Source organism: Homarus americanus, unplaced genomic scaffold (genome assembly GCF_018991925.1).
Source record: "Homarus americanus isolate GMGI-L3 unplaced genomic scaffold, GMGI_Hamer_2.0 scaffold2539, whole genome shotgun sequence".
Classification (NCBI taxonomy): Eukaryota; Metazoa; Arthropoda; class Malacostraca; order Decapoda; family Nephropidae; genus Homarus; species Homarus americanus.
The window spans coordinates 7,373,141-7,394,445 of NW_024725489.1; the positions used below are offsets into that span (position 1 = coordinate 7,373,141).

A 21,305-nucleotide genomic window follows, 5' to 3' on the forward strand; every position below is an offset into this window, starting at 1 on the left:
ACCAGGTGTTTAACATGGACGAATCTGGTCTTTTTTGGAAAAAGCTACCTTCCAAGACCTTCGTTGTGAAGAATGCCAGCAAGTGTCGGGGCCGGAAGTTGCAGAAGGAGCGCATCACCGTCCTGTTTACCACCAATGCCTCCGGTATCTGTAAGCTCAAGTTATCGGTGATCCAAACAGCACGCAAGCCACACGCCTACAAGAGCATGGACATGACCAAGCTAAATGTCCACTGGCTGACCGCACTTAAGGCGTGGATGATCTCTACACTGTCCCTCTCCTGGTTTGATGACAGTTTCGTTCCCGATGTGAAGAAATTCTGTGAGCAACAGAATGTGCCATTCAAGATTTTGTTGCCGCTTGACAACGCACCAGGACACTCGCCCCTACTGTTAGATCGTGACCCCAACGTAAAAGTGGTCTTCCTTCCTCCCAACACTACGTCTATAATACAGCCCATGGACCAAGAATTGATCTGTAATGTAAAAGCTGCATTCTCTGCTAAAAAATTCAAGCTCCTGAACGACTACACCAACACCAAGGAAGAGTTGCGTAACCTGAGTGACACCAACAGCGATAGCAAGAGCGAAGACGACGAGGATCAACAGTTGGCAGAGCAAGAAGTACTTTTGAAACAATTCTGGAGAACATTCAACGTCAAGAAAGCTGTGGACTTCTTGGTGGAGGCATGGGTTCAGCTGTCTGTAGCAACTGTTTGTCACGCATGGAGACATGTGTTGCAAGGCATTCCGGGTGTTAGGCAGAGTAAATCTGTGACTGGTGAGGTTCAGACTGTTGCAGTAGCAATGGACCTTGCCAGAGAAGCTGCGCAGTGTTACAGCTGCAGGCTTCTCCAAGACCACCAACGACGACATCCTGGAGGTGAAAAGGGATCCTGATGTGACTACCGACGAGATGGTAGATGATGATGATGATGATGACGTCAGTGAAGAGGCAGGTGGTGCGTCATCCCAAGAAGAACGCCGCTTATCCCATAGTCATGTAAGGGGTGCCATCGAGTGTATTGAGAAGGTCAAGCTCCTCATTTCCGACGACCCTGACGCTAACAGGTATGAAATCTTCACTACCCAGCTGTTGCAGACTATGGAGCCCTACAACAAGGTTTATCACGACAACATAAACACCAGCCGTCAGCAAAGCATAACAGAGTTCTTCGCCCGCAACCCACCACAGCCAGCCCAAGCCAGTGATAGTGACAGAGACAGTGATGATGACTTTGAGGGATTTGTCAGGGAGGCACTAGTAAGTGTGGATGACACCGATGAAGGCTCACCTGAGGGCCAGTAGCCTGCCCTCTGCCTCGGAACCAGCTTCCATTCTTCTACTAACGTAAGTGTTAACCCCAACCTTGTTTTTTCTAACCTAACCTTCAGTTTATTATTCTCTTATTGATTGTTCCCTTTTATATTATGTGTGTGTGAATACCATCATAAAGTTAAGATGTTATTTTTAGTAAAACGTACGTATTGTGTCGGGAAAAAGTGGAGTTTGGGGGTCGGCCCGGTCTCTATTTCAATTAATCCCATATGTTATGTTGTTCACTTTACGCATTTCTCACTTTACGCGGGCCGCTGTGGGTTCAATTAACCGCGTAAAGTGAGGGTTCACTGTATCCTTTCAGTTTTGAGCTAATATTAAATACTATAATACTGTACAAAACTGTACTCTACAGGCATTATAGATACACCTGCTCGATAGCCCACAGACCACTGTCACAATGAAGACTAAATGAAGGAGAATATATCATTCTGAAGTAATTTACAAGGTACAGTACAGTATACATGTACAACCATACTGTACATAAAGATAACTACAGTGTTCTTATAAAATAGTAGTAAGCTAAGTATAAGGAATAATATAGTAAGGGAAGGACAAATCTCAGTACAGTACAGGACTCTGGTCACTGTAATATGTGAATGCTGTACTGTAGGTCTTCTCAGAGGTTGTACTGTAACATATACTTTCTCCGGCTTTCACGTTCTTGATCTGTATAAATGCTGCATCTTGTTCATGGTTGTTGTTTTAATCAAGAATATATGAAGATATTCTTCAAATGTAAAGATGACATGGAACTGATGAAATGATTCGATAAAGCCGGATATATCCTTGGCAGCCAGCTGTGCCCGAGGTTAAAGATGATAATCGGCCATTTTTGCACGATATTACATTTTAAAGAAAATATCGACAAATCAACGTTTCATTTCCCTCCATTCGTGGACTCTTATAAACACAATATGGTACCTGTACTGTAGTTCTACTTTACATTCTTATGTTAATGTGAAATGCATGAACAGTACTCTTAACTCCCCCTATATTATTTGACTACAGTACTGTATTGTAATTACTGTTCCGGTGACCTTCCAAGGCAGAGTAGAGATATTATATAATGTTGTTGGGATATGAAAGAAGTAAGATTCTCTGGAGTGACTGTATTCTCTATTTGGGGTTTAGTTTGTTTTTTATACTGTAAAGTTTGTTTATTGTTGATAATGGGTGATGGTCATTGTTGTAGTGAGACCTCTCTTCCCTTCAGTCACATGTTTCATGGAAGTTTGAAACTTTTCTGAAATACCATACTTGATTGCTTCTTTGACCTGGTAAAAGAACTGTGAAGCGTCTCATGGTGCTTCCGGTAAGTCCGTAAATACAATACGGTGATATCCCCGTTAGCCGGACCAATTGGTGCAGAGCTCTTCTGGGGTTGAGAGATTTCCGGGTAACGAGACGACTCTCTCAGACCCGGAAAAATCCTGCATCCCGGAATTTTAACCGGTACTGTACAGTATTGGGAAAAGTTTCTTGAGTCTAAACTACACATCTTGCAGGCATACAGGCACTAGCCCACATCCCTGGAATGTTTATGGGTGCTGGAAAAATTTTCCGAGATTCTAAGAGAGCATAAGCTACTCACCTCATCTCCCAGACAAACAGTCTTCCATTACATTTAGACTGTAGGCACAAGCAAAAATATTCATAGCTGGCTAAAAAGTGTAAAAAGTTTTATTCACAGCATCCGTTCTAATTCTATCTCCAACTACAGTAATTCTCTTTTTACGTTTTAGCACTATTCTTTGCTCTTTGTGTTCCGATACAGTAATGTACGGTACACAAACACTGTCCAGTGCTTTGCGCGGTAAAGTGTTTACGGTATTCACACAATGTTAATCTACAGTAACATTACACACTGGAGTTAATGTTTATGTCTTCATACTGTATTCGTGACTTGACTGCCCTGGTACAGTAATATATAATGGAAGTTTACGGGTCAACAGGGGCAAGCGAGATATCAACCTTGTTGAATGGCTGGTGACAATGAACTGTGCCCTGATGCTGTTTTTTTTTGGGGGGGGGGGGGTAATCTGGGAGATGCATCAGCCTATCACAGGCATCCCATGCAATCATATGAAAGGATTAGCCATTCATATGTTACCCAAGTGGTCTTCTCAGCCACACACCCAGTACGTGAGGACCCGGGAGCATAAGCAATCTTTCATCACTCTAGAATTTGTTCCAAAACCCGAAAAAAAAATTTGGAGAGTTCTCGAGATTTTCCAGGATTAAGCATTATTTCATCCTCTGAATCTGTTCCCAAACCTGGGATAAACATTGGAGAGATTTTCCGGATTTCTCTCAGAAAATGCGACTGATTTTCAACCTTGGGAAAATTGTTCACAGATAGAATGGATAGAGTTTTCCTGCAAAAATTTCAAGTCGATCTCACTTCCAGGTATTGAAGATTTCTGGCTAATGGGGTGTTTACTAGACGGCCTCTCATTGTATTTTGTTTCAAGGGTGATGTGTCGTAACCAGTTGAGTCCTTCATGTAGGAACACTTGATCCTATTTATAATTATAAGAGCTGTAGTACAGTTTGTTCTGTAGTGTTATTTAGATTCCTGATTACAACCAAGTGGAGCCTTCTGGGAACTCTTGGGGTCATTTCACAAGCTTGACAAAACAGTAGTTGCCCAATCCACACTTATTATGCAACAAGCTTTCAAAATGAATAGCATTTTAAGCAACCAGTACCCCATCAATCATACAAAACCTACATTTGCACCAGTACAGTACAAATGGATAACAGTAAAATTTATTCAGGTCCATTTTTTACCAACCACATACTGATAGTAAGAGAGAGACTTTTTATTTAAATTATTTATGTTCACATTTACATGGGCGGCCCAACTATTTACAACATGTTTGGAAGCCTTGTGGTGGGGGGGGGGCTTACTGAAATTTCCTTTAAAACCAATATTCATGAAAACAGACAAATGAAAGTACTGTATAAAGCCCCGTCCACACAATCGAGCAGTGCCCGGCGGGCTTTAAGCCTGTGTTGTTGTACACACGGGGGTGGTTGGCGGCAGTCAGAGTAGGGCGCCGGTAGCTAGTAAATAGGTGGTCGGCAGTGGTGGGTGCGGTACGATCATCGTGTGTCGCAGGAATAATCGCCGGACAGTTAAAGAGAAGAGCATAACGTGTACTATAATAATTGCTGCTATGTGCAAAAAGAAGAACCAAATGCAGAAAAGGGAATGGTGCAAAGAGTGGTTAGGTCGAAGAAAAGTATTGGGAAGTCATGACACGATTTTACGTGAATTGCAAGATGGACATGAGCAAGATTTCACCAATTACATGAGAATGGACCCAACACCTTTTACAAACTTCTAGCGAAAGTGGAACCATATATAAAAAAGGCAAAGGCTCGTCTAGAGGCAACGCTCGTATATCTTTCAACTGGGTGCACCTACACGTCACTTCAGTATAGAACGAGGATATCAAAACAAAGTTTGTCTCGCATAATACCTGCAACTTGTCAAGCCATGTAAGAAATACTCAAGGAAGATTACTTGCAGGTGAGATTTGTAGTACATAAAAATTCATTGAATAATGTTAGAATTATGATATGCATAGACAGGAAGCTATGGGACTAGAGTGAGGAGAGCGGCAGGAACGAAGAACACACACACGAATGTCCTCTTTACATAATACATAAACAATCTCCCGTTTATTGTTACACCAATAATGTACATTGCATAAGCTTATTTAGTTATACACTGGACATCTGGACCAAGCAGGGAACATATACATATCACATTTGCAGTACTCAGAGTTGTCGCTCCATATCTGGCAGCAAACCACCAGGCAGGCTGACCATGATTTCGCTCAACAGCTCTGCTGGTTTGCCCGATAACGGGCATTTAGCGCATGCCCACCGGGCACTGCTCCAGCGTGTGGACGGGCCTTAAGTATCACCCAGGCTGTTGCCTAAGTTTCATACAACTATTAATGTATTTCCTATGTGAAGTAGGAACTGGCGTGTTAACCAACCATAAACTGAAATACTTCAGAGTTTTCCCTCCCCTCTCGCTGACACCAGTTAGGCTGTCCATTGCTCTCATGAGGCCAGTTCAGATATCTCTAGGTTGTGTCAACAGTATATATAACACAGCTATGTTTCTGGTGTTGTGAAAGTGAAATTCACAAAGCTACTACTGCAACATTTTATAAGCAAACGTATATTTTTTGTGTATACAGTATGTGTATCATATACATTATTTACAAAATCATACAAAGAGTGAGACAGAATAAAAATAATGGCTATAACAATAGTTACATTAAAGAGTGTACCATATGTGTCTGGAAGCTTGAGCCACCATCCCACAATGTGAAAAAACACCTCATTAAGTCCTCCATGGTTCTCCTGACATTATGCCTATCTAAAATATCACTATTTTGCCCCTCTTGTTGTCTATCTTTGCAATACAGAACCACAACTGTTACATTCTCCATACTCCCTTCTAAACTTCACTGTCAGCCCGAGAATGGTAATTTTTTTTGTAGCCACCTTGCAATTGAGGTGCCCCTCATCTTCTGAGTTATTCGCGCCAAAATTTGAAAGCTGAGAAAACGGTGTTTAAAATTTTTTTAACTTCAAATGCATAACTTTTTTTTTTTTTTAGATACCGCATTCATTTTGAAGCAAAAGGACTGTATTTGCAGATGGTAGGTAGTGCATCATGAAGTAATGTACTGGGTTGTTGCAATGTTGACTTGAAACAACAAAGCTCAGACCCACTTATTGCTTTTTTTTTTTTTTTTTTTTTATTTATTACTATAATCGATATCAGAGTGTAGATCCTGCCACAAGAAAAGAGAACTGAGGAAGAGGGATTCCGTGCTCATTGGCTGGAGGGACCATGAAGTAGATAGCAGACGTTCACTGTCAATGGCTGTGTTACTAAGAATCTGTGCCCAGAATATTTCTGTGTAACTGGAATGGCACTGACATAAATAAACAACAGCAATATGACAAGCGAGTCCACAAATGAGAAACTGTGGTATTTAAGTGGTTGTTATGCTGTGGCTCAGGTTTGCACATGTCCTGGTACAGCAGTCTGGTGGTGATGTGGCTCAGGTTCATACAGGTCCTGGTAGCTGGGAAGTCTGCTCTTGACTGCCATCGATTATCTCCGTGACTGTGTTCTACTCTGTGACAAAGAAGACAGGAATAAAATCAATCTCAAAAGAAATACTGTACTAATAAGATTCAGTAAAAAGGAGCCTTACCTCCATCTTAACCTCAGTCCTTCTTGAAATCAACCTTTCTCCTAACAGGAACTGTTAGATACTTTGCAGGTAGAGGTAAGGAATAGGCTATATCTTGTTCACATTGAGGCTGTGTCAGTGTTGAGTGTAGCTGATAATAGTTTACGTATACAGTATGTAAAGACAGAGTTGTCATCTTCTCCAAACAAAGGTCAGTCCTTCGCAGTAGTCTAATTAGCTCTGCCCAGTCAGGAGTAGGGAACTAATTACCTCGTACCATATAACTAATTATTAGAGAAGCCAACTGTCCGCACATGTGAAGACAATAGAGTTCCTGTTGACTAGCTGCCAATGAAAATAATTACAAGTTGCAGATTTTTGGTGGAAATATACTGTACAAAATAATTTCCACAAAAACCAAACAAAATCGTCAGCATATTCATTAACCAAGGAAAAGAAAATCTCTATACTGTACAGTACTGTATACAGTACAGGTCTTCCTCATTTATGCCAGGGTTTGCCTTCCTACAAGTGGTCAACATAAATGAATAAGGAGGTTATGTTCTCTGCCACAGCCAAAGTTCTCCATTATTTTATATTTTCATGCATATACGAGAATACTACCGAGTACCCTGCCAGCGGACTCGCCTTCTGACCCCATTGGTCTCATCCATTCTTTACACAGGCCCAAATCACCACAGTCTGCCTCTAAGCAGAACTTTGCCAATATTGTACTCTCCATACCCAGCTCTCCTCTTAGCTCTAAAAGGGCCTCCTGTCTTTCAGGGTCACATTACACATCCAACTCGACATTCTCATTTCAGCTAACTCGCGTCTACTTATGTCATCTCTTTAACTTCCCGTGTTTCAGTACCATACAACATCACACTTCTCACACCAGCTAAATACATTCTTCCTTTCACTCGGAGGGAAGATCCTCTTGCCGTCAATAAAGGCAACAATTCCCTAAACTTCCTCCAGCCACTTTGACTCTTGCAACTGAGCAGCCTCCAGCACCCCCAACCAGCACTGATCATGTCACCCAGGCAACAGAACCCAACACAGTCCAGGGACACTGCCCCATGTTGAATTTCTCTAGCCTTGCTATGGTCACATAATTAGTTGCACATTCAGTACACCTAAAGTTAGCAACGTCCTGCACTCGTGTACCCATCTTCCACACTCATTGCTCATTAGTATTGCGCAATGAGTGTGGAAGATGGGTACACTAGTAATACGACATTACTGAGTTACTGCCACCAAGATTTTAACATCACATGTTAAAAGAGGTTGTTTTATTACCAAGTAAGCATTTTCCTTCATGTATAGAAACTTTGTAAGTTAATCTGCTTGAACTGGAAATTATCCAGCACTTGAACCAAAACTAAATTGGTATGCAATGAATAAATTACTTCAAGAATGTCTCCCAAAGTATGGAACACACTCATCTCTGCTGAGGTCTTCCTGCAACACACCAAATTGGATACAGCACACCATAATAAGCCATCAGTGTGCAGCATGGCCGGCACTGCGCTCAACACCTTAATTTCTGCAGCTTATAAAGTTAGATACCCATTTATGGGTGAGAGGACTGGGATGAACCAACAGCTCTTGGGATAAGAGGCATGCTGTATGCACTGCACACCTATTGCATACAGGTAACTACAGTATATTCACATCACAAGGCTGGTTTAAGAAGACAGGAACAATCAGTGGACCACACATACACACATTGTCCTACGTGCTTAATGGCTCATGACTCCTTCACACAACACTTGTAACACATTAACAAGTATAAAGTGAAGGGATGTACTGTATTAGAGGAAACACCTGAACAAAGTTAATGAAACAGAACTAATATTTGATCATTATACTTCATTATCTTGCTTTCATAAGGTTCATTGTCTTAATTTCAATCGTAAAACACAAAGAACAAAACACTGCACAAATTATAGTGAATAAATTACAGTACACATTATATTAACCCTTATAGTATTAAACCCACAGTACATCCATCTTGAAGCTCATTTGAGCACTAATCAGGCCAGCAAAGATCCCCGCCAAACTGTTGGCCATTTCTCGCAACAGCAGAGATCCTGCTGCTTGCTGGGCCGTCAGGCCAACGGGCAACATGTTTAGCGGAAAGTGCCCAGTGTGCCACCGCCTCAAGTCTTGCCTGACATTTAAGGAAACAGCTCTCGGCAATTGTCATCAGTGAGTTCACCCAAAAGACTTATCGTTTAAACAATTTATTAGTATTATTTAAATAGATCCATAATTTTTGTTAATCCTATGTACTGTATTGTACAGTATTCCCAATAGCTCAGTGAGACCCATTACCATACATCTGGCTTACTGAATAAGCAGAGACAAGATACACTTTCTTATCAAAATAAATACACCACAAAATATATGGCATCCTTAGTCACCATTTGTGTATATCCGAGAGCAAGTCTGGGTGTGTGTGTAAATGTCTGTATAGTTGAGGCTGTCTGTATACTGCATGACTGTGTGTAGATGTCTGTGTACAGTATACCTGAGAACAAGGCTGTGTATGTAAATGTCTGTGTACACATGAGAGCAAGGCTGTGTGGGTAAATGTCTGTGTACACCTGAGAACAAGGCTGTATGTGTACATTGGAGCAAGGCTGTGTGTGTAAATGTCTGTGTATACCTGAGAGTAAGGCTGTATGTGTAAATATCTGTGCATACCTGAGAGCAAGGCTGTATGTGTACACTGGAGCAAGGCTGTGTGTGTAAATGTCTGTGTACACCTGAGAGCAAGACTGTGTATACACTGGAGCAAGGCTGTATGTGTACACTGGAGCAAGGCCGTATGTGTACACTGGGGCAAGGCTGTGTGTGTATATGTCTATGTACACCTGAGAGCAAGGCTGTATGTGTACACTGGAGCAAGGCCCGTATGTGTACACTGGGGCAAGGCTGTGTGTGTATATGTCTATGTACACCTGAGAGCAAGGCTGTATGTGTACACTGGAGCAAGGCTGTGTGTGTACACTGGAGCAAACTGTGTGTTTAAATGTCTATGTACACCTGAGAGCAAGGCTGTATGTGTACACTGGAGCAAGGCTGTGTGTGTAAATGTCTGTGTATACCTGAGAGTAACCTGTAAGGTACTGTGTGTACCAGAAAAAAATTGTGTGTGTAAATGTCTGTGTATACCTGAGAGCACGGCTGCATGTGCACACTGGAGCAAGGCTGTGTGTGTACACCTGAGAGCAAAAGGCTGTATATGTGTACACTGGAGCAAGGCTTTGTGTGTGTAAATGTCTGTGCACACCTGAGAGCAAGCCTGTGTGTGTACACTGGAGCAAGGCTGTGTGTTTAAATGTCTGTGTACACCTGAGAGCAAGGCTGTATGTGTACACTGGAGCAAGGCTGTATGTGTACACTGGAGCAAGGCTGTATGTGTACACTGGAGCAAGGCTGTGTGTGCAAATGTCTATGTACACCTGAGAGCAAGACTGTATGTGTACACTGGAGCAAGGCTGTATGTATACACTGGAGCAAAGCTGTGTGTGTACACCTGAGAACAAGGCTGTGTAAATGTGTGTGTACACCTGAGAACAAGGCTGTGTGTAAATGTGTGTGTACACCTGAGAAGGCTGTGTGTTTACACCCGAGAACAAGGCTGTGTAAATGTGTGTGTACACCTGAGAACAAGGCTGTGTAAATGTGTGTGTACACCTGAGAAGGGCTGTGTGTGTAAATGTCTGTGTACACCTGAGAAGGCTGTGTGTGTAAATGTGTGTGTGTACACCTGAGAACAAGGCTGTGTAAATGTGTGTACACCTGAGAACAAGGCTGTGTGTGTACACCTGAGAACAAGGCTGTGTGTGTAAATGTCTGTGTACACCTGGAGAAGGCTGTGTGTAAAATGTGTGTGTACACCTGAGAACAAGGCTGTGTAAAATGTGTGTACACCTGAGAACCAAGGCTGTGTGTGTAAATGTGTGTACACCTGGAGAACAAGGCTGTGTGTGTGTACACCTGGAGAATGAAGGCTGTGTGTGTACACCTGAGAACAAGGCTGTGTGTGTACACCTGAGAACAAGGCTGTGTAAATGTGTGTACACCTGAGAACAAGGCTGTGTGTGTACACCTGAGAACAAGGCTGTGTGTGTACACCTGAGAACAAGGCTGTGTGTGTACACCTGAGAACAAGGCTGTGTGTGTACACCTGAGAACAAGGCTGTGTGTGTACACCTGAGAACAAGGCTGTGTGTGTACACCTGAGAACAAGGCTGTGTGTGTACACCTGAGAACAAGGCTGTGTGTACACCTGAGAACAAGGCTGTGTGTGTACACCTGAGAACAAGGCTGTGTGTGTACACCTGAGAACAAGGCTGTGTGTGTACACCTGAGAACAAGGCTGTGTGTGTACACCTGAGAACAAGGCTGTGTGTAAATGTCTGTGTACACCTGAGAACAAGGCTGTGTGTGTAAATGTCGGTGTACCATTGAGAACACCGCTGTATGTGTACACCGCAGCAAGGTTGTGTGTGTAAATGTGTGTTCACCGGAAAGCAAGGCTGTGTGTGTGTAAATGTGTTTACATTCATTCAGACATTTTCGGTGTGTGTGTGTAATATCTCATTCTGTCAAACAATAAGTGTCAGATTTAAAGTTACATGCATGTATATTGCGTCTCTGTCAGCCAATTAAACATCTCGATAACATGAGCGACCTATTGTCTAGGCACGACAACAAGGTACCAGTCCACCAGATGGGTAGACGGTGTCAACATACTGTCTGTATCTGTTACTATTTAAAACGGGTTTCACTTAAAGTTACGGACATTGTTTATAGAGGAAGATGATGTTGAGAATATTTTCTAATAAAAATGCAAACGGCAATTCGATCAATATATGGTGTTCATTCGCTAGTAAATTGATCCAGGAGGTGCCTTTATCCATTGCAGCGAGCGTGTTGAACTGACGCAACACTAACAATTACATATACACAAAGAAAGGGAGTGTTTAACACACAAAAATGGACTGGCGGCGGCGAAGACCAGGGGGGGGGGAATAGTGTGTGGGAGGGAGTTTGTGGCGCGGGTTGTTAACTTCTCCACTCGCCTCAGCCTCACTACTCACTAGTGATTGTGTAGACGGTGAAGAAGGCGGGTGTGCTGCTCCACCACGGTGCTGAGTGAAGGTGAACATGACCACAGGCGGAACGTTGAAACACGAGGTGAACGATTTGCTAACATTCATCAACTATAACAAACGTTGTCATAAACTAACTTTTTACCATCTACAATTATCGTAGTGATAGTCCACTTAATACAACAGACCCATGAAAACTGCTATAATAAAAACCTTAGTGTGTGTGTGTGTTTGTTTGTGTACGACAACTCTGTGTTCCTCAACATGACAGTGAAGTGATACTATTCTTAATTATTACGTCACCATCAAACCTGCACAGCGCGAGCAGCACACAAGAAAACCTTCCACGACTGTGTTACAACTTAGCAGGAGGGGCGGGCGGCGGCGTGTGGGTGGGAGGCAACTAAACACACACACACATTCTGGAGGCGGTGACCCACACAGCCCTCCACCTCAACACACCCTCTCGCCTCTACCTTGCGTGGGACAATTTTTTAAATCTGAACCTCCTCCTCCTCCCAGTCTCTTATACTGTGAAGGAGGGGGAGGTTAGGTGAGATGGTGGTGGTGACCTACACAAACACCTCTTAACCACATTATACTGTATACGTTTAAGTGTTTAGTGTAGGGTGTATGGCAAGTATTTAACCCTCCTCACTAGTCTGGGTGTAAGTGTTAAACAAGATCACCTAAAGATTTGACACCCCAGCTTATTTCACCTGATGATTAAGCTCCGAACAATAACCAACTTAACTCATGTAATAATAGGGTAGTTGATCATCAGGTGAAATAAGATGGTGTCTAATCTTCATGTGATCCGTTAAATTACCTCTCCCCACACACCCACATATCTTCTCCCCGATACTCTCCAGTGTATATATACTGTATATGGGTGGAGAGATCTGCTTCGTGTGAGTGTACATGAACAAGAGGATGTACTGTATACTGGAGAGCTGTGCACACAAGACATCTTACTTACAGTACTGTACATAACTCGGTCACCCCAATTGTTGCACTTAAGAATTTTACTGACGATTCTATTCAACTTGTAGTGGTGAGGCTGTGTCGTAGGGAGGGAGAGGGAACCTTCATCACTGGGGCATGGGCATCAAGGTCACCAGGGAGGGTAGAAGGGTAGGAAGAAGAGAAGGAGGAGGAAGTTCAGTTCAGTTAACAAATTTATTGACAAGGAAAATGTTGACCGTGACCTTGGCCTGTCCAATGCTGTACTTAAAAACATTCAAGTCAGAATCATGAACTCTGATCTTGAAGAACTGAGAAATGCAGAGAGAACTGGTAGTTGTAGCATTAGTAAATATGACAAATTTTGTGACAAGAGGAACCGGTATGGCCAGCATAAGGAAAGTACTAGAATAGGAGGAGGGGAGATGTTGATGAGGGGAGGAAGAATGAAAGAGGGAACTAAAGGAGAATGAAAAAAAGGAAGGGACGGTGATTGAAGCAAGGAAGGGAGAAAAGGACGGAAAGATGGTGAGCATAAAGAATGAGAGAGAGAGAGAGAGAGAAAGACTCCTCACAATCATAATTGTCACAAATTATTACTTCCTCCCCCATCACTCCCTCTTATACCTCCTCCCCCCTCTCTCTCCTACACCACCTCCCCCCTCTCTCTCCTACACCACCTTCCCCCTCTCTCTCCTACACCACCTCCCCCCACTCTCGCCTACACCACCTCCCCCCACTCTCTCCTACACCACCTCCTCCCTCACTCCTTCCTACTCCACCACCTCCCTCACTCCTTCCCACTCTCCTACACTACCTCCATCTCACACCTCCTCCCTCACTCTTAACTAAGCCTCCTCTGTAACACCTTCACTACCTGTAATAACTGCCTCGTAACTGTTATATCTTTAATAACCCACTTCACTTGTTTTATGTTGATTAACTGTGTCTGTGTATCTCATAAACTTGGAAAAACAATTGATTTGATCTTGAGAATAAAAATTTGGTCTGGGAAGCAAATGTCATAATAGTAAGGCAGCTAGCCAAACCAATTGTTCATCTGGTGATAAGAACACCAAACTTGGAACATATTAACTACATATCAGGGTATAGTAGTCTCTTTAAGGCTGGGAGGCACCGAGAATTCCTCCATATGTGGGGATGGGCAGTTGAAGACTGTAATGATAAGTTAACATTACCATCAGTCACACAAGAGAACACAAAGATTCAAACAATGTACAGTACAAGAGAATCACTGAAAAATTATGGTAACTGCTGTAGAATCTTATAAAGGAAACAGCTATGATACTGTCACATATAGTTTGGTTTTTATTTATCAATAGTGACGGTACTATGAGTCTCTGTGATGCCGAGTCATATATTGTAGACTGAGAATGAGTTAAACATACAGTAATATCCTACATGAAACACATAGGGATGAGCTGACAATTGATTATTCAATCATGAGATAACGATGGAAGAATTTTCATGCTGGTATACACAGGTACTGGACTGTACTGTACTGGTAACAGTACTGTATGTAGTTTCTAATTAATGCATTAGTAACAGAACAATGCTAGTTATGAGAGCACTCTACCTCACATGAACACAGGCTAGAGCATTTTAGAGCTGCCTTCTGGCATTTGCAATGCCCACAGCATCCCTTTTTGCATCCACAGCTCAGTACTGTAGTTCAAAGCAGACCTTTGCTGATTCCAGAATTGTTGTCCAGTTTGGCTCACACAGTCCACCTGCAGTCATTGTCCAGCATGGGCCAACTAACAGGTGAAGGAAGTTGTGAGGCTGCAACCTGTACCTGACCCCATGTGTGTCCACCTTGGTAGGCAGTTCACTTGGGAACATTTTCTTCTAGCTTCATTGACATCGGTACATGTGCTGGTGCCGTCATACATAAGTATGACAAACCTCTCAATGTTATGGACACTATCTTTTGAAAGCTGATCAGGGACAGAGGTCAGGCACAGTAGAGCATCAGTTAGTTCAGGCAGTGCATTCCAGTTTTCTTGCCATGCCCCACAAAAGCTGACAGTGTCACAGCCTGTCAATGCGTGAAACACTGGAAGTGCAAGTGACTCTTTTTCTTCCAAGGGCAGCTGCCATGCCATGTGCAGGAAGGTAGAGGTGTTTCTTTCCTGTGCCAAAGGTAACCCAGAACTCTGACTGGACAGACACTCATAATGGCAAGGACTACCACAGCTGTGTCTACAGCATCTTCTGGTGCTGACTTTGGGATGCTTGTGTAGCATGGAGAGTAAACAAGTGTTTGCCTCTTCGTGACTTTATGACACCAGTGAGTGGAGATTATTTCAAGGTGGAAGATGCAGGACCTGTTTCCCATCTGTGGCAATGACTTTCATGTCCTGTTGCTCAAGAGCACTGATGACCGATCTTGACAGGAAATCAAAGATCTCCATGCTTCCCGTAGGAAAATCTGCCAATTTCTGGGTAAAGGTTCAGAGCCAGTCAAAAGCCTGTTGATTCCTTTCCCACACTTATCCCTAGCAGTAACCTTGAGAGAATTATGTGTCCCATACAAGGTTAAGGCATTTCACATTATGAAGTTGAGCCTTCATGTAAGGAATGAACACTTGCTGTGCATACTCATCAATGTTTTTGCAGTTGCTGGCTTCAACAGCTCCATCAATGATTATACAGCTCCCATTATGTTTATGGGGATGTGCCTCCATTAAGCCCTCAAGATAGTCCATCAGATCACTCTTAGTACCCAGGTACAGTGCTCCAGCCTGTGACAGTGATGGTGGCCATGCTTGATTCTTGTGGCTGAAGAATTCATCTAGCCGTCCATCCTGTATATGACATGCTATGTACAGATGTGAGAAGAGCTCCAGATCACTTTTCAGCGATGCCAATTGCTGCTTGCCATTTGCTGACATCCTAGAAGTGAACTTTACAAACAATGACTGCTTGTTCCATGGGATGATCATATCATAGATTGGCTAACTTGCTCAAAAAGGTGCTCCTTCATGAAGTACAGATAAAGTCCAACTGTAGTCTCTAATTTACTCCAGTAATGATGCCATATACAAAAACTGCAACTAGTGATGAAGAAACCACTGTAAAAGTGAAATTTTATATCGCCCAAAAAATTCATAGGTACAGTCTTGTTCAAGATTCTTCGAACACTGCTGGAGACAGCTGGCAACTCAAGGCCGTTTGTTTACTATAGTACGTAGTATAATATAATACGAAACAACAAAGCCCAACCATTAAATTAAGCAATGGTTAACTAAGTAACCAATCACCGATCACTTACATTTATTCATAATTTTTACTACGTACTATAGTAAACAAACGGCCTTGAGTTGCCAGCTGTCTCCAGCAATGTTCGAAGATTCTTGAACGAGACTGTACCATATGTTATGGCCGGTATGCATGGTGACAACCTTGAACATTAAAAAATTGTACACACAGATAATTTCAGATGTCTCCCAATCTTATTCTAAAAGTATACAGTACTTTACTCTAGTTCTCCACCAACATTATTTTTTTAGCTAAAGCATATTTGCTGTTTTAAGAAAAAAAGAGACAAATGAAAAGTGTTGATGGGTGAAGAGAGTAATTTTTTTTTAAATTTGTGCAGCAAATTTTGTGGGTTTTTTCCATAAAGAATAGTTTACAAGGACTTGGTGATAATGAGAAGCTGTAATAGAATTAAATTATGTTCACTGAATCTCAAAATCTAACATAAAACTTTACCCAAGACTATTTATACAAATTCCAGAGAATAATGATAAAAGCTAAACCCCAGGGACTATCTCTCTGTCTCTACACACTGCTGAGTCTCTTGGTACATAGTGTTGAAACTGATGATGGACTCCTGAATGACCTAACCTGGGCCCAACAAATGGACCTCCACAACAACCAGTTAGACAGTGGAAGCAGCGAGTATAAAGACAACGAAGATTTTAAGAAGTGGGTGTTGGAAGAAGAGCATATATTAACATCACACAGCAAGGTTCCACATCGCACAGGTATATTATGTCAACTATTGTGTGTTCTAAGCTGAAATAACCCTTTTGCTGTTAAGGCATAAATGTCCACAGACCATGAAATCTCTGAAGTATTCAACGTAAAGCAGTTTTCCTCATCTTATGTACAACTGCCAGTGTGTGTATTTGCCGAGGTATTGTGATAGTAAAGTGCATCATGGGTGATAAATGTACTGTACACTCTGCCTGTCCTATGTTTGTAACTAAGCAGACATATACTGCCACTTACCTTCCAGGACCTCACTCTCTCCCACTTTCTTTATGCCCTCCCACACCATCCCCCTCATTCTCCTACACCACCTCCCTCACTCCCTCCTACACCATCTCCCGCACTCTCCTCCACCTACTCTCTCCCACATGTCAATATAATCTTTTTTTTTTTCTACTTTTGTGTGGCCATTACAGTACATATGAGTTACTGTATATATCTATCTTAAAATTTTATTTATCACTCACTACTGTGTCCAGGGTTCAATCTCCAGCCTCGAACAGACGTCAGAAGAGTGTCATCAAGTGTGACCCCCACTCCCAAACGTGACAGGTTTTGACAGGTACTCTTAGTCACCTCCTGTACCAACACTGGACAACAGAGGTTATAATAGAGTATCAAACAACACACTAACTGCCCAAATGCCCAGTAAGCTGATAAGTTTTGAAATGATAAACAAATACATAATAAACAGCAGATTAGTTTGGTGAATATTTCTGGGAGATGACTGACATTATCAAGTACAGTACTTATGGTAACTGTTTAGTGATGCATCAAGGTCAGTCTATAAGCAAACCAAGAAAAAAATTATGGCTATTTGAACAAAGGTTGGGTTAGACGTTATGACTAAGAGATACAATATTTGCTGTCACACAAATCCTGACATAAAATGGCTTAACATGAACCAATTAATAACATGAAAAAATGGTTCTTACATATTGTAGTTTTCACTTATATTTGAGTTAACTTTCATAAACACTTACCGATATGGTACTAAAATTTACTGCTACAGGTATTCTAAACACTGCCGACACCCATGCAGCTACAGTCTTATGCATCTATCTACTATATTGTCCTTCCCTCACCCACCATGCTAGTAGAGGATCAAGGACACCACAAACCTTATACCGAAACTGGTGCAGGAATTGTGTCAGAGAGAGATAAAGAGAAAGTACAGTAACCAAAACCAGAGAACACTAACATGGACTTCATGACACCAATAAATTGAATGGTTAATCTCTCCTAACCCCTTCATTATGGGGATGCCACTTTTATGTTTTATTTGCCTAATGCCATATGATTTTATTTAGCACAGAAGGGACCCTATACACAAGGGGTTAATGCTTACGAGACTTTACCATTGCCATCTTTGTTGAACATTGGCTCCAAACATCAAAATTTAGTGCCAACTTATTTTTCTCCCTTCCTGGTGATGTTACACTAAGACTGCCCTTTACTCCTTCCAGCATTAACCATTAACATCAACTTTCCCATAAACATCAGAATATACATCCGTTCCTTCCCACTCCGCATCAGACTCACTCAGTAGCACATCATCATCTGTATACGGAAGATATCATTAAGTCATTTTCATTCAATGCTAACACATTCTCTAAGTTGTAGCACATCACACCATTAATTCTCGAACATACAGTACTTCATCCATCAGTCAAACTCTCTGAATCTCAATAAACTACTGCACACCTCACACAAGGCAGTGCTTCCCATAAGACCATTGCATGCCTTACATTCAAATGTTCAAAATCTTCTTCTGATGCTACACAGTATCTTCAGGTGTGCTGTACTGCTGAATGAACATATATTACTCAACAGTCAGTTGCAACAATAAATAACTTATTAACTAAAGTACAAGATACATATACAGTGACCCCTCGTTTAACGAACGCCTCGGTTAACGAAATTTCGGTTAACGAACTGCCTTCCATAAGGATCTTCAATTCGGTTAACGAATTTCTTACGAACCGACCTCAACATGTTTTCGCTTGCACTGGCCGGGCAACCAGCTTTAGTATCAGTCCGCCAATACATTAATCGGTTCTAGGGCTTAAATTCCTAACTATTTTAGTAAATATCAAGAAGTTTATACTATTCAATAATTTTAAAAGTTTAATATTAACTTTTTTAGTCATTTTAACAATTATTAAACATAATTGAAGGTAAAGAAACTAGTTTCTGGCGTGCCATCCAGCCTGTTAACACACCAGACAGGCGTTAGTCTCTCTCTGTTTTCAGTGGAGGTAACATCTTGCTTGAGACTCTTCAACTAAACGCTTTTTTTCTGTTTCCAAGCAAATTATTGGTCATTTTGAAATATATTTTACATATTGACAATATATAATGCAGTGCAGTGTTGATTTAAAGAAAATGATCTTGAAATACACCAAGAGAACTAAAATTTTATGGATGAAATGGTGCCATGGGGTGACTTCTCTTCCACCCCAATGCCTTTTCTTCTTCCTTCTCCTCCACCCCCATTCTAATTCCCATCATCATCATCATCATCCAGGAGCCTTCTACATACACACCTCAAAGTAAGTGAACTTTTCTACCATTTTTGTTGAATTTAGGAAATTTTCGGTGAGCTGGAACCAATTACCCAAAAACCCATTGAAACAATGGTTTCGGTTAACGAACTTTTCGGTTAACGAACGACCTTCTGGAACGGATTGAGTTCGTTAACCGAGGGGTCACTGTACTACTGTATATATTATTAATTACTGTATATCTGCACACATGAATAAAATCCTTCTGGGATACTATTAAGGATGTGTGTGTCTATGTGTGTAGGTGAATAATAATTATAAAAATAAAATAAGCGATTTCTCTTTCCCTGTAGCACAACACAACACACAAAGTGAAATGTGGTGGAAGGTGACAAGTCAAGATGATCCAGCAATGGATGCCGAACCAGTGTCCTGGGACGGCAAAGGCTTAGTCAACAGTGTGTCACCTAATCTCTTTCAAGACTATGAACTAATTCAACACACATGGAAAGAGGATGCTGTTACGTAAATGTTATTCCCCAAAAAATCTTTCTGTATACTGTACTGTGTGTAATGATATACTGTAGTGTAGTGTACTGTATTGTAGTGTAGTGAAGTGTAGTGTACTGTATTGTATTGTACTGAACTGGTCATTACAGGAACATAAGGACAGAAAGATATAAGAATACAGAGACAGACATGGTTACCCAAAGTCAGGACCCACTGACATTTCGCATTTATTCTCTTTGACATAAGTGTACTGTATCTCTCCTCAACATTGTGACAATCATCTGGGCAGATTCAAATCTTGTTGGGTTTTAAAGTCCTCTGTGTTTCTAGGAGATTAAGTACACAAACCCAATTTAAGATGTCTTCCTCGTTCAACAACATTTTTGTCTACGAATGATCTATTTAGAAATAAAGTAAAACTCACTACAATAAAACTGTGAAGTCCTACTTGTTCTGGCTTTGATATATGTAAGATAAAAAATGAGATTAAAGTTGTAAAAAAGGCACCATGTTATTTAGAGAGGGTTGTGAATCCATACATGTAATTCTGTAGATAAAAAACTTATAATGCCACATGGGGGTTGGTCAGTCCCAGGATATTGTGAACTTTAAAGCAAGTGAGGTAGGTGGGACAAGTTATCCAGGGAGCAAGATGGTTCACTTTACTGACCGTCAACGCCTGGGTCATTAGGGCCGGGAGTGAGAAAAAGGAGGAGGAAAGAATAAACTGTTGGGGAAGACCTGAATAACAATATTAAAAACTTTAACTGGTGGTAGAGTAATAATGGTGAGGGACTTAACTGTGAGAGGGAGTGATGGGGAAGGAAGTGAGACTGTGGGGGGGAAACATCAAGTACTAGGAATGAGTTAACATGAAGAAAGAGAGAGGTGTGTGTGTGTGTGTTGGTTCTAAATCTGGTCATCATAGTGGGGTAGAGACTTGCCCGAGTGAAAAAATGACATATTGCCGAGTGTATTTCTGCAATGGTAAAGTACTGTATGTATTGTACTTATGCCAGAAATTTGATGATGCCTTAGATATATGGCAAGCAGGTACAGTGTACTAACTAAATATTATCATAGCAGGACTAAAACGTCTGCTATTGGTGGTGCAGAATATATTATTACATATAGTTTTCATAAAGCATTTCAACCTTTTAACATTAACCCAAAGAGGAGCATTTATATCAAGACAATATTTAAGTCTTAGCTACTGGTAGTGATCATTGTTAACTGTTCTGTAACTGTGCAATATTTGTATAAAGATATTTTATTACTTGTTACATTGTTTTATTGTACTGCACCTGTCCCCTACTAGAGCAACAGAGTAACATCCCTCATACCATACTGTACAGTACTAGTCTCTTATCAACCATGTACTGTAGTCTACTGCTTCCTGCACGGTCTTCCCCTCACAGCTGCTGCACCCTTCGCCCCTCTCTTCTATCTCCTTCCTCACTTTTTTTGACAGCACTTATCCTAACCTAACCTTTCACAGCACAGTCATACAGGGAACAAACAATAAGAATCAATCAGAGTACTGTCCTCATATCTGAGGGTTGGCAACCATAGTCCTCCACTCTAAATGTTCTCAGGCTGTTTTTACCAAT

The 21,305-nt window shown here is 41.5% G+C and overlaps 2 protein-coding genes and 1 long non-coding RNA gene across 6 annotated transcripts in view; 1 reads left to right on the forward strand and 2 right to left on the reverse strand.

The window, feature by feature from the left end:
• Positions 1 to 6,106: 6,106 nt before the first annotated feature.
• The window catches only part of LOC121865071 (isocitrate dehydrogenase [NAD] subunit gamma, mitochondrial-like), a 29,890-nt gene continuing 14,691 nt past the window's right edge, over positions 6,107 to 21,305 (reverse strand). For both annotated transcript variants that reach the window (XM_042364407.1, XM_042364406.1), the window contains exon 10: positions 6,107 to 6,511. In XM_042364407.1, coding sequence (XP_042220341.1) covers position 6,511 — 1 coding nt within the window. In that variant the 3' untranslated portion in view covers positions 6,107 to 6,510. The remainder of the gene's footprint in view (positions 6,512 to 21,305) is intronic.
• LOC121865073 lies at positions 8,425 to 10,470 on the reverse strand. Its single transcript, XR_006088717.1, has 2 exons — positions 9,871 to 10,470; positions 8,425 to 9,685 (listed from the first exon to the last, which is right to left on the reverse strand). It is a non-coding gene; the product is annotated as an uncharacterized LOC121865073 (long non-coding RNA).
• LOC121865072 lies at positions 11,677 to 20,976 on the forward strand. 3 transcript variants are annotated; one of them, XM_042364408.1, is made up of 3 exons: positions 11,677 to 11,783; positions 16,425 to 16,674; positions 19,539 to 20,976. In XM_042364408.1, exons 1-3 carry the CDS (start codon positions 11,754 to 11,756, stop codon positions 19,712 to 19,714), a joined length of 456 nt encoding a protein of 151 aa, XP_042220342.1. In that variant the 5' UTR covers positions 11,677 to 11,753; the 3' UTR covers positions 19,715 to 20,976. The 3 variants fall into 3 exon arrangements, 1 of the variants encoding a protein (XP_042220342.1); XR_006088715.1 differs by having other exon boundaries at positions 11,679 to 11,747; XR_006088716.1 differs by having other exon boundaries at positions 11,733 to 11,747; positions 16,405 to 16,674.